At 39.5% G+C, this 13,866-nt stretch overlaps 1 protein-coding gene across 7 annotated transcripts in view; it reads left to right on the top strand.

The window, feature by feature from the left end:
• The window catches only part of LOC135500896 (potassium voltage-gated channel subfamily H member 6-like), a 600,170-nt gene that overhangs the window by 357,528 nt on the left and 228,776 nt on the right, over positions 1-13,866 (top strand). For all 7 annotated transcript variants that reach the window (XM_064792608.1, XM_064792609.1, XM_064792610.1 and 4 more), the window contains 3 exons: positions 4,615-5,017; positions 8,168-8,367; positions 9,205-9,292. In XM_064792608.1, coding sequence (XP_064648678.1) covers positions 4,615-5,017; positions 8,168-8,367; positions 9,205-9,292 — 691 coding nt within the window. The remainder of the gene's footprint in view (positions 1-4,614; positions 5,018-8,167; positions 8,368-9,204; positions 9,293-13,866) is intronic.

The following is a 13,866-nucleotide window of genomic DNA, read 5'->3' on the forward strand; positions in this document are numbered from 1 at the left end:
CCAGGAAATCATGGGGAAAGGTCATCTTTATTGGGATCAATTTGCAGGCCAATCGAAGCAAAACTGAAGGAGGAGATAGGTTTTTTGTGGCCCGACTTGCAAATTTTTCATGGCTGAGTTTGCACGGTTTCAGTTCATCATTGCTGAAAACTGTTGAGAACCAATCAGAGATCAGTACAACGGCACACCACTACTTCAGAGGGCATTCCAGCGAGAAACATAACCCTGGCCCGAATAGACTAGTTGAGATGTTCACGTGATTGTAGGGATGTTATATCCAATCCGTGATAGCAGGTCACGTGATGTAAATATACACACGTTGTCCACACTTTGCATTTCAGTACCAAATATGGATATGGATTTTCCAGGGAATTGACAGGTTGTGCTCAGTGTATGCTCTGTTACTACTGTATGATATATCTGATACATCCATACAATCATGCATCAGACTGTACAGAAAAGTCTAGTACACTGTGTACATGCAATGAGATGTAGGGTAGGTACTTTGGCCCTAGTTCCCTAGGCCATATAGGCCATGCATGAAATAAAAGTTGGTTTTTCGATCATCTCTGCTCGGGGTATTTATTTATAATTATAAATATCGCCATGTTATTGTTGATTGGAGGTCCCTATGCAATCAATTATAAAATGTTCTCAAAATTGTCCCCCCTCTATGTTATTCTCAGATGTATGCATATGTGGCCCCTAAACACACGGTCAACACAGTCCCCATTCCCTAAGGCTAAAGCTCCTAGCTGCACATAATAGTAAAATGAATGCCACGAATTTCAACCCTAGTTCCTATCTATAGCCCCCCTTTAAGAAACCCTTTTCAAAACACCGGGGAAACCCAAGTCCGCAATCACCAACATGCATTTATTGACATTTTAACTGCACGCGTGTGTTTGTTTAAAATTTCCCGTGAAATCTCAAAGATCATATGACCTGCTCTCGCGGATAGGGTATAACAGTGACTTTGTGGTAGTAGACTTCCGTAGTAGGTGCTGACTGAATTTAGACTGAAAACTGCAGGTGTGTCGAAGGTGAGTGAATTATTCTATTTTCGTGGGGTGAATTAAGCACAGGTGAACAACATAATGATGATTTTTAGCAGAGTCCAGAATTTATGCAATATCAATCCCATATGTGACCCGTCACGGCAAAACCAGTCACATGTCGCTCTGAGCTTGGCAGGTTGAGACGGACTGGACTGTTTGTTGATTTCTCTGTTGTCTTCCTTTTGAGAAATATCAGCACATCAATTCTTCCATTATATTCAGTGTTCTGAAAGTTCTGAGAAATCAGCAATGGCGGATTGCCATTAGCAAATTCTGGCCAGAAATGTTCATCACATTCGTGACAATTGTGCATTCAAAACACCTATGAATTACCAAAAATCACCCAGACTCCACTCATAAGATATATATCCACTGAAAATAATTGCTGAAACCTCGGTAGACATGTCATGAGTGCTGAAATTCAAAGATCATCTTCCTCTCCCTCAATCACCCCTGTAGAAATGTACTGTACAGCACATATAGATACACACGCAGTGTCAATGTACACACGTGCTAAATCATCATCAAAGGTCTCAATCATATCAATGCATTTCCTTGATCATTAGCACCTTATTAGTGTCTGTGGGTCTTATATAACTTTTCTCGTTATGTTTTACAGTGATGATGGACAGCTGCATTGCATTTTCAACGTTTCTGGTGACCACATCACAGTTACAGATGATTGAGGACCGAGAGAAAGACAAGCTGAGCAACACTTCTTCAACACTTACTTTTTCACTGTAATACTTAACTCAAATATATTAGATAAATAAAACATCATGTGGCAGTTGATTTACAAAAAGTTAAGTTTGACCTTGCATTCAAGACTTTACTGGTTAGCCTAGGCTGGACCATGTTCACTGGACTAGTTTGTCACAACGTACACCTCAGAGGAATGGATGTTAAGGTCCAGACTGTTACTGGTTGTCCCAAGGTTGTGCCATGTATCTACTGGGCTGGTTTATCTCAACCTGCACTTAAAATGAATGCAGACTGCGTTTACTGGTTGTCCTAGGTTTTGACCATGCATCTAATGGACTTGTTTGTCTCATTGCTGAACTTCAAAGGATTCGATGTAAAGGTCCAGACTGCAGTTACTGATTGTCTTCTGGGTTGAGACAATGCGTATACTGGTTCCTGACAGTCCAAGGAACCATCCCAAAATATCCTCATCAGTGACTTGTTTTGATAATTTGTTATGGTAGGTACTCCAAGCAAGGTTATTTCACATGTTATACCGATTTTGATTTGACCTACCTTTCAAGGTCACAGAGGTCAAATAGCAAAATTGGTCGTTAGGCTGCAATCTTTTGAGCGCAGTAGTCGCCGTACGGCGATGAGAGACCAATGCCCCTTTAAATTGCCCCACCACCTCTCACGCATCGTTAATTTAGTTCCACTCGGTATTCATAGACGGGGCTCATGTATGTTAACAGGTTAAATGGCTTTTTCACTGCTTTTTTGCCCAAGTCGGAGTTTTTTTTGGGGGGGGGGGGGTAAATATGCTGAATATTTTACCCCAATTTGGGAGCTACTGATTAGCCTCTAGTTAGTGCTGATTGGATCGTAATTTGATGCAAAAAAACGGTGAAAAACAATACGAATACTTCATGTACATTATAAATTTGGCAAACACAAGTAAAAGCTTGTGTATTGTGGTAATTGGCTTACTTTCATTTTCATACCCCTCTGTTCATGTTGGGGTGTGAGTGTGGAGGGGGTTCACAGAAAGGGGTATTGGGGTCAGGATCTGATCAGAATTTCTTTTTTCTACTTATATCATGGTCTGGGGGGTCATACTGAACATAAAAGTCTATGACTATTGACATAGCACTAATATTTGTTTTGTTATAGCCCTGTGAAGTGTGGGTATAACATTTTCTGATTTTCTAAAAAAAATTCTGCGCCAGAAGGGTTAACTAGGGTACGTTTCTTAACTGCAGTGACAGTTGAACTCACATTTGCGAAGCATGTACATTATCATATAGTTAGATGATGCCATAAACTAAACTAACCCCTATTCTCTTTACTGGCTCTTATTATTCATGTTTCCATAGCATCCTCCATAGCTGGTCTGGTCCCTCCCTAGAAACCCCCCCCCCCCCAAAAAAAAATACATCGAAAAGACGAAATCAAACACACAAAGGCGAGAAAACATGGGTATTGGTTGCACAGCTGCCCGGTGATAACTGATGACGTTATGGGGATTCCCCATTGTATGGGGTGATTCATAACATATGAAATTAGCCGTAGGTGCCCGTCTTCCCAGCTGTGGCATAACAAGGTGAAATGGGAGTATGTAATACTTCCCCTGCGATTTACATTGACACCCCTACGCCTTGTAATTTTTTAACATATTTTTGGGACATGTTTTTTTCACTTTTAAGTCTAATTTTGGGGCATTTTGTCGTGGCAAGCCATCGAAGTTAGTCAAAATTTCTCTACATGAATATGACACATTCGGGTGCTTCAGACATTAATTTACGGCATTTTGGAGCAGAATTGAGCATTTTGAGGTGCAGAAATGGTTTCAAGGGGGTCAATTCCCCCAAAATTGAATTTTTTTTAACCTTCAAAACCTGAATATTTTTTGGGTTTTACTAGTTTTTTGACATGGTTTTTCTGTCAACAAAATCATGCATGTCACGAGCATTGTACATTGGGACACTATATTCAGTGTCAGACTCGCAAATAGAGTCCCATCTGAGTGGCCCGCAATGCCTCCTGAGCATTCAAGAATTGTGGCCTGGTAGCCATGACAAAATCACCTTATATCCCTCTCCAGTATACAATCACCAAAAATCGGCTCAAAAATGAAAGCAGATACACCAAACTGGCGCGAAATGATCGTCTGTGATCACAAGCGCCACCCAATAATAGCCAGATGAACTAAACGTCCATAGATCGTCCGTGAGACCAGTTGATACATGGGACTTTGTTTACCATCCTGAACCATCCAGGTCAGGGTTTAAAGGGTTAAGAAAAATTTAAATTTAAATTTAAACGGTGTGAAATTTAAAGCCTTTATAAGCTATGCTTCTAATGCCCTTGTACAGTACTTTTGCAACCCTCATGTTTGTCTTGCCATTAGCGGAGCATATGTTTCAACATGGAGCTATTGAGCAGAAACTTTATGTCATGATACCTTTTGGATATATGCCCAGATGATTGTTTTCACAATTTATACCATCTGCCCTAAAATAGTCTTTGTGCATTGCTAAATTTAAAATGATGGATCAAAATAATGATTGCACATTTTGTAGACAAAATAATTAGTTTGGGTGTAATCTTGTTTTCAGAAGAAGTAGATCAATGTCATTGAACCCTATATTGGTCACATCTCCAGAGGCTCTCAGTATATGATCACCAAATGTATATTGAGGTTTATCTATCACTTGAAGCGACTTTTATACTTAGAAGTGAGCTCATCAACAGAATATCCATCCAGTTAGTACATTGTCCTCTGCCTGTTCCATTCACCATCTATTTAACAATTTGGATTTTGGTTTTTCATGACTTATCAAAACATTCCTGTCATCTTTACATTATATTACAGACTGCCACTCTTATAGGATTGTTGAAAACTGCTCGTCTCTTACGACTGGTAAGAGTTGCCAGAAAACTTGATCGCTACTCGGAATATGGTGCTGCAGTCTTATTGTTACTCATGGCCACGTTCGCCCTAATTGCTCACTGGTTGGCATGCATCTGGTATGCCATTGGGAAAGTGGAACGACCGCTGCTGAAGGAACCAAAAATTGGCTGGCTGGACGAATTAGCCCGACAGACTCACCAAAATTATAATGTGAATGAGACTGAAAGTGGCCCATCATTAAAATCAAAATATATCACTGCATTATATTTCACGTTCAGTAGTTTGACGAGTGTGGGCTTTGGGAATGTTTCACCGAACACGAATTCAGAGAAAGTGTTCTCTATCTGTGTCATGCTTATAGGATGTAAGTATTCATTTTCATCTGTTCTAGACTTTTCATTGTTATGTCTGTACATCTTCAGAAGAAATTTTTGAACCGTTATGATAACAAAAAATACTGTGCTTAGTTGCACCTTATACCCATTTGCCCTAGCCAAAGTTGAGGTGGGTGAAAACTTTGAGAATCTGCTGATAGAAAGAAAAAGTGGTGTCCATTAACCCCTTGAATCGTGCCGGCCAGTGAACCGGCCTTTAACTATAGTGACGTATACCCCACGGGTTGGTAAACCGGCCTGGGGAATCTCCTTTAAGATTTATTAACCCAATAGAGCCACCTATTTTTTGCATTTTCCATCTGTAATCGCCTTTTTTTTGAGGATTTCACAAATTCAGATATTAATTTTTCAATGGTCTTTATGCATTGTTAAAATTTTAAATCATGCATTACAAGTTATATTATCTTGCTGCTCAAATACATAATGATCATAATCTGGGGATCCCCATCCTGATTTCCCCCTGTGATTCCCCGAAGTCAAGAATAGAAACCCGCATATTTTATTCCACATTCGGAGAGTCATGTGCATTCGCTTAATGATATGAATACGATGACGTAGCCGGGGATTCCCAAGTGGGGTGCTCCAGCCGTTTTAAAGGACATTGTTGATAGGGTGGTTCAGGGCGGTCGTGACGGCTCGTAGAAAGGCGGTTCAGGGCGGAAATGGCTCTGTTGGGTTAATGAACCCAACAAACTACAGCGCTGCTGATCTGGCAATTTGATGAGTATCTCATGGAAAATTATTGCTGTGTAGTTCAGTCAGTTTTGCTCCAAATCTAATGCCACTTGAAGTAAAATGACCAGGAGGAACTTGACTTTTGAATCTGGTGAAAATTGTGATTCGATCTGTGATATTAGGGTCAAAATCCTTTTTAAAACTAGTCTGACAGCAGTATGCTTAGTTAGTTGCAATGAGAAATAACAATAGCAGGTGATTTCTCAGTTCATTCAGCTACTGGAAGAGGTCGTGGGTGAGGCTTAAGTGACAAGTTGACCCATTAAGAATATGGCCCAAAAAGTTGAAAAGGTAAGGGGTGGCTCTGCAAATAACAGGGCAAGACAACACCAAAAGCGGAAGTCTCACATGGCTGAACAGCAACTAGAGAATAGTGCTGGTCATAACCTATCATTTCATACCAAAACCATTTGTATATGTCACAGAATAGATGTTATTCACAATTTTACCATTCTGATGATATACAACCAGGACTGCACTGTGGGGAGTAGACTCGTGTCAGGGACTGCGAGGTTCAATGGGTTAAGTCTGAATTATGCGAACCTGCCAACCCTCAAGGATGACTATCTGGAACTGTTTCCAAAAGGTTTCTTTTGTACTATGGTTGCTTTCAGTACTATTCTAAAATCTCTTACAAAATTTCAGGACTAAGTACTAAAAGTACAGATGGCTTGACAGCCCTGATTATGGAGTGATGTCGTTAGTGAATGAACATGAAAATCTGCTGGCGGTGTATTTGAGCAATTGCATTCTTTTTGGTTTTAGTGAAGCCCACCAGTGGTGAATTGCATCAAGGCGATATTTAATACTTTATTTCATTAAGTGCATATGAAAAATAAATCTTGAAGCGGTGTGATGGCATTTGTGTCACTAGTGAATAAGGTCACAGAGATCAAGTTCATAAGATCATCATCGGTCCTTTTCCTAATGTCATAAATCATCTTACTTGACATTGCTTCAAGATTTTGTATAGCATATCATTAAATACTGAAACAACATCTTTCGATGCAACTTAGGTGATCATGAGGTGTCAGCTTATGCCACGAGGGTGCCCAATGTGAAAATCTTAATCAATGAAATATAAACTATCGCTTTAATTTTTACCACATTTTTATCACAGGTAGATCTAACAAAGATAAACGGCATAACACATGGTTTTGGGATTTGACCCTTTTCAAGGCCACAGTGGTCAAGGTATCAAAATGTTATGTTGACCTTGTGGGTGCTATGGCCTTCTAATTAAAACCTGTGAGATTTTTCCATGAACAATTAGGGATGTGTTATGTAGGTTACTCAAAAATTAAGTACTATAATTTGCATCATGAGATTCAAAATTTGGCTAATAGGCAGCCAAATTTGAAAAAATCTAAAAAATGTAATTACGTCTTAACTAATGCTTGCGATCTTTACCAATTTTTTAGCACAGGTAGCCCCACCCAGATATATCACATAACACCAAGGTTTTGGATTTGACCTTCTTTCAAGGTTACAGAGGTCAAGGCCACAAAATGTTGCATAGACCTGGCGGACACATTAAAATCCTAACCACAGAGAATTTATTGATGAAACTTTATGGATGTGTAGTTAAGTAGGTGAATATCTCAGATAAATTCTATGATATGTGTCATGACATTCCAGCTTTGGTCACCAGGGTGTCAAATATTAAAAACTGCATTACACTTTGCATTGATTTCATCCTTACCAAATTTAAAAATAAGCTTAGCACCTGAGTTTTTGGTTTGACCTCTTCTTCAAGGTCATAGAGGTCACATTGTGTAAATTGGCAGTTAATGTCTACTGCACCATGATCTCTGAAACTTTTGATAATTGCAGAGTAACACATACATTGAACTTTATTAGTTCCCATGACCAGTTGATAACCTCTGTATGTATGTCCCTTATAATATCCTCCCAAATCAGAAATTCAAACAAGAAAGTAGGAATTATTTACCTGTTCCCATGAGCCCAAAGAATCGTGCCATGCACCCGAGTCACTGCGAAAAGACAAGTGATGTAAAGATCATCATGAGACCACTCTAAGAATGAATCAATATCCACCAGACTGGTATGTCATCACTCCATAATTCACAAATGGACACAACTTCACCTGCTCTTCTACAGCATGTATCCACAAAATGCATTCTGTATCAACATAACCCATTTTCAAACTTTTCACCCACCTTAACTTTTTATTGGGCCAGGGGTATATATGGTGGGACAAAACACAGTATTTTTTCAATGGTTGTATAGACCCTTATTTATTTGAATATTTGTTTGTTTATTTTTTCTCATCACATGTAAAGTGTAAAACGTGAGAAGATATACCCATACAATGACCGTGTGTTTATACGCAATAATTACTCATTTCACCGCCCCTTTTTCAGCTCTAATGTATGCAAGTATCTTTGGTAACGTGAGTGCCATTATCCAGAGGTTATACTCAGGAACTGCACGTTATCATACACAGATGATGCGAGTGAAAGAATTCATTCGATTTCATCAGATTCCTAACCCCTTACGGCAGAGATTGGAGGAGTATTTCCAGCACGCTTGGTCATACACCAATGGTATTGACATGAATATGGTAGGTTATATTTCCTCTGCTTTGTTACAAGCACCAAAAGCATTTGTCCAACTTATTCTGTTAATAATTCATTTCTGACACTCCACACAAGATTGGTGGAAATCAGTCTAATTGGTTTGGTGGCAATTGGTCCATATGGCGGCGTTTGTTTCATTACCAGTGTGCATGTGAAGTAGTGATTTAACCTTCTTTCTGGTCTCTAGGTGGCCATCTGTTTCACCACTCCCAGGCTTTTGCCAAAAACAGAAAAATTGCAATAGCACAGTTGTATGCTTCTAAACCTGGACCGAGACTGTGTGTCGATCTGTCCCCTTAGGTCAATACATGACATTTGAATCTAAAAAACGAGTCACTCATAGGAGATAGCACACTTTTTAAGTTTCCACTTTAGGCCCCTTGGTGGCCAAGTCAAGAATCAGATCGGACTAAAACATCTCAAATTAAATACTGAATAATGCGGTTTTAAATGCTTTTTAACTGCTTCCATATTTTGCACCAACTCATGCGATTGCCTAACCATATCCGCTAAATTTCAGATAAAGCTTTGTTGGCGCATAGAACATTTACAATGTAAAGTACAGTTCATTCCAAAATCTAGGTTGTTTAGAATGTCTCGCCTAACATGCCAAACATCGCTCTGCAAAAACTTTAAAAGCCGGCCTGCATTTTAGTTCCCCCCTCCCAGTGTTTCTTGAGACAACCAGTACGTCCTGTTTAATATCAATTCCTTAACCAACTGACAGGCATTGCTCGAATTATAGTAATGATAATGATTCCATCTTTGAGTCTTGAACCTGGCTTGTAGATAATTACTATTGCCATGTTTGTTTTTTTCAGGTCCTCAAAGGTTTCCCTGAATGTCTTCAGGCAGATATATGCCTTCATCTTAACCGCAATCTACTCAACAACTGCCCTGCATTTAAGGGTAAGTAGACACATGTCTTCATCTAGACCAAACATACATATAAGTGCAATATCTGGGTTATTGCTTATTCTTTGATGATGGTATGTAATCCCAGCAAAGATTCTACATATATCGTATACAGGTTTTTGATTTGCCCTTCTTTTCAAGGTCACAGCGGGCAAGTGGGGTAAATTGGCTTTTCGGAGTATGTTTTTTTACCATTGCAGGTCTTTGGTCAGAATTCGTGCATGCATTTTTGGACTGAAATTATTCTTGACTAGCCATCAGGATTAAAATCTTACAACACAGCAAATGCGATCTCTCGCTAATCAGTGATTTATTTTGGGTATGTATAAGGAGCCGCTGTGGTGTAGTGGCTGGGACTCACGACAAGTGGTCAAGTGATCACGGATTCGATTTGTCAAATGTGAGAATGAAGGCAGGTGTCTTTGTCTTATATCCATGCCACTGTAACATGCTTAGCGAATGAAAAAACGGGTAAAAGAGGCTGCTAGAAGTTGTAATTTTCAAATCTCGAGTTTCCTCATCCATCAAACCCATTTCTAACACTAAAACGGTTGATTTGGGCACCCCAAAATACCTTTACTTCGTCGGTCACTGGCTGCGTATGTTAGCACGGCTTGTTTTGTGACTGCTTGAGGTCTGGACTTTAAACTTTTATTAATTATTCTTGGTTGTGTTAAGCGTATGGTGTTGGCTTCATGAATTTAGGAAAAATTGAACATATATTTTAAGATCGACTTTGAATGTAGGATATTTGACTTTATCAAAGTGTAATTATATTAATATGAATGTAGACTTTAATGTAGTTTTCACAAAATTTGATTCAAGGCATACAATGCAGGCTTTGGTTTTAGTATCACCACAGAAACTATAAAATAATTCTTTATTTATTCCTCTTAAAGCCTAGAATATAACCACGGCCGATATGGCTCCCCCTAAATCGTGCCACAAATGTACCTGGGGGTGAAATGCAAAAACATAAAACATTCAATAGAACCTGTGATGTTGGTCGGATTTTGATGAAATTTTTTTTGTAGGTACTCCTAGCAAGGATACATCATATATCCTACGTTTTTGATTTGACTTATTTTTCAAGGTCACAGAGGTCAAAGTTTGCTTAATCACCGAAAGGTGGTACGTATTGTTTCTATTTGAGCTAGAAGGTTCTTAACCAGTGTGGACATGTATCTAGGGACTCTCTATTCTACCCCAAAAAATTGTTCCGCTCGGACATCATTTCTCCGGAGATATACACAGTTTTTCTGTGATCTCAGCCCCGACACTTCAAATGAGTCCAATCTGCCAACTTTCTAAAAATAATCTGGTGTCAAGATGAAGAAAAAAATTAAGTCAGCACTGATTTGTGCCACACGGTGGCACTAGTGGCCACTGAGTGATTGTGTAACTTGAATTTGAAATCCTGCTACCGCCAGATGACATCACTTCCTGCACGTATGTCATGAATATAATCCCTTGCGCAAATATATCGTGGCCCATTAAGAATATTATTCCTGGCGAGGACAGCTTTATAAAATCCACAAAAATCTTCAAGATCCGATAAAAATATCATAAACTGATTTCATTCAGCATCAGTGGGGAGTCAATAAAGCTTTCTGGGTGATTATTTTTGTTTGATTTCATTGTATTTGCTCGAGAAATATGTTAGAAATCAGCGAATTCTCGAGCGAATTTTAAACTGAGGATATCAGCGCTTTGACAGCAGCTGGCAGGAAACAAAAAACTAACAGGGACAAAGATTGTTTGATTCACCAGGTATGTTTGTTTTCTTTTATATTTAGATCATTCCTTGGCCTGATTGGATAAGTACACATAGGTTTTTAGAGAAGTTTGTTAACTGTTAGTTCACGACCCGGGTTCACCATGCATTACACATTGTTACATGAGATGGCATGAGTTGGCGACTTGGATTCGAGGTTGATGTATTTATTTTCATATATTCTCCCTCATCAATCAACTCCACTTTTTGGCTGCAGGTGTAGCTGTGAAGCGAAAGGATTTCGGGAACTGATTTCATCATGAGCACATTAGGTTTAAAGGCCACGACTCCTGCTTTTATGATTGCATGACATGTACAGATCCTCAAAGAGTAGACTTAAAGCTCCGCATTAAATCAAGTTGAAGCACCCAGTCCAGAGATAAAGCAAGATTAACTGTTTTGTTTACATGTTATATAACAGCCTTGGTTAGGTTTCTAAGTGAAGTCAGGCGGCAAGTTTACTGACATAGATCAGACTGATGTTTGATTTCTTACTATAATGGTATAAATTTGTCTGTATTACCTTACCTTATTATAGGGTATATCAAATGTCAATGAAAAACATACTTCATATATCAATTTTAAGAGCATTCATTGATATTTGTCCTCCCAAGTAGGGCAATAGCCTGATCTACATCACAACGTTTGCTGAACCCGCCGCCTGGCTCTAACAAGCCAGTTGCTAGCCTGATTAGGTAATCAAGTTGTCAAACACATAAATGGCTATATCTTCAAAATGGATGGAGCTAATTGCATTGGGTTTTCTGTATTGTATAAAGTATTAGGTACACTTTTGAAATCGTCTTACAGCAGAAAATGGCAAAATACCTTGAGTTATGGCCTTTAATGTTTTATTGATGGTTATGACATATTTTGTATCAAAGATAGATATATGCACTTCCCCCCCACTGCACTTTTTCTATTTTCAGTGATCAATAACCACTTCGAACTACTTTTTCGTTGATATTGGCCTGGACTTCTGCACAAGTACTCAGAAAATATTGAATATCTTATCTATATCCTACCACTTGGCGACCTGATTGACAGTTTCTCTACCCCACGTCATGGCTTCGCTGACGACACTCAAGTCTATGTTGCATTGCCAATAGGGCAAGCACAGCAGAAAATTGTTCAGTTAGAGGATTGCCTGCTCAAGATTCAGGACTGGTTAGCCAAGAACATGCTCAAGGGAACCCAACGAAAACTGATCTCAAGTTGTTTGGCTCTCAACAAGCTTTGAACCGTCTCAATATAGAGTCCCTCTCAGTAGCGGAGATTGACGTCCAAGTGACAACAGGACCAGTGAGAAACCTGGGAGTTCTTTTCGATCAAACAATGTCAATGGAAAATCATGGGAATAGTGTTGTAAAATCTGCAACGTACCATCTTCGGAACATTGGCCGGATACGCAATTGTCTTACCGAAAGTGCAGCTAAACTCCTGATCCAATCCCTTGTGTTAACAAGACTGGATTATTGCAACAGCCTCCTTGCCGGCATTACCAAGAACCTAATGCACAAACTCCAACTTACACAAAATCATGCAGCCAGGATAATAACTCGAACTCGTCGTGACCAGCACATTACACCCGTGCTCAGGAGGCTACACTGGCTTCCTATTCCTCAAATAATTGACTTCAAGGTGTCACTCCTTTTGTTTAAGTGCAAAGCTGACTTTGCCCCATGCTATCTATCAGATATTGTGCCACTGTATGAACCCAGCCGATCCCTGAGGTCCCAGAACCTAGGTTTGCTCCAAGTATCCAGGTACCGCCTGGCATCATATGGTGTTAGAAGTTTTGTGGTGTATGCTACACAACTCTGGAACAGACTAGACATGAATGTGCGAAATGCTCCAACTGTGAGCACATTCAAAAAGGTGCTGAAGTCGAGATTATGGTGACTTTGTTTTCAAAGCGCAGCCGAGCAATCATACGTTATTGGATAATTGCGCTATATAAGTCTTATTTGAATTGAATTGAATTGAATTGAATGAAGTCAGTGAAAGGCAGCTCAGAATCATTGTCCGAGTTGGGGTTAGAACTCTAAATTTTGATGTTGACTCTGTCTGAAAATTGTTCATCGTACTTTTAAATTTACATGCATCATTGATGTTTACAAATGTACGTACCTAGGATTGTCAATGTGTTGAAAAAAGGGTTCTACGACTTACCAAAACCATTCCTTTTGCCCTTTATTGATCAGTTATAGAGGCCCTTACACACCAGGTGGAGGAAGCCACTGCTGGCCGCAACAAACCGGCAGCATACAAAAGTTGAAAATTCTGCATGGTCGCACATCACATGTTCTTTTGTTCATTGTGCCTATATTGAGGTTGGTTTGGGCCAGCAGTGACTTCCTCCGCTTGGTGGAAAGGGGTCATTTCAGAGCCAGAGTATCAACTGATGTCGAAATCCCCCCTTTCCAAAAATATTTTCAAAATTTTTGGTTGCCTGACATTAAATAGCAAAACTGACCAAGGAAGCAGTAGGCTAATTGCATTCAATTCTATGCTTTGCCCGAGCTTTAGTACTAAATGGCGGATTGTCGTCTGTCAGATTAGCGTATTGAGACCTGAACCATTCGTCACAATGTGCGATTTAGACACATGTTATCATGTTTTAGAGGGATGATCGACAGCTGCTGCATTTCAACGTTTCTGTGACCACATAACAAATGACCAAGGAAGAGGAGCAGAGCTACTTTCATAGCACCAAATGAACACCTGGCTCCTCCATCCCATATGGTGATCCTAAAGTTCCGAGAAATGGCAATGGTGGATTTCGATTCAACAG

Source organism: Lineus longissimus, chromosome 16 (genome assembly GCF_910592395.1).
Source record: "Lineus longissimus chromosome 16, tnLinLong1.2, whole genome shotgun sequence".
NCBI classification, from domain to species: Eukaryota; Metazoa; Nemertea; class Pilidiophora; order Heteronemertea; family Lineidae; genus Lineus; species Lineus longissimus.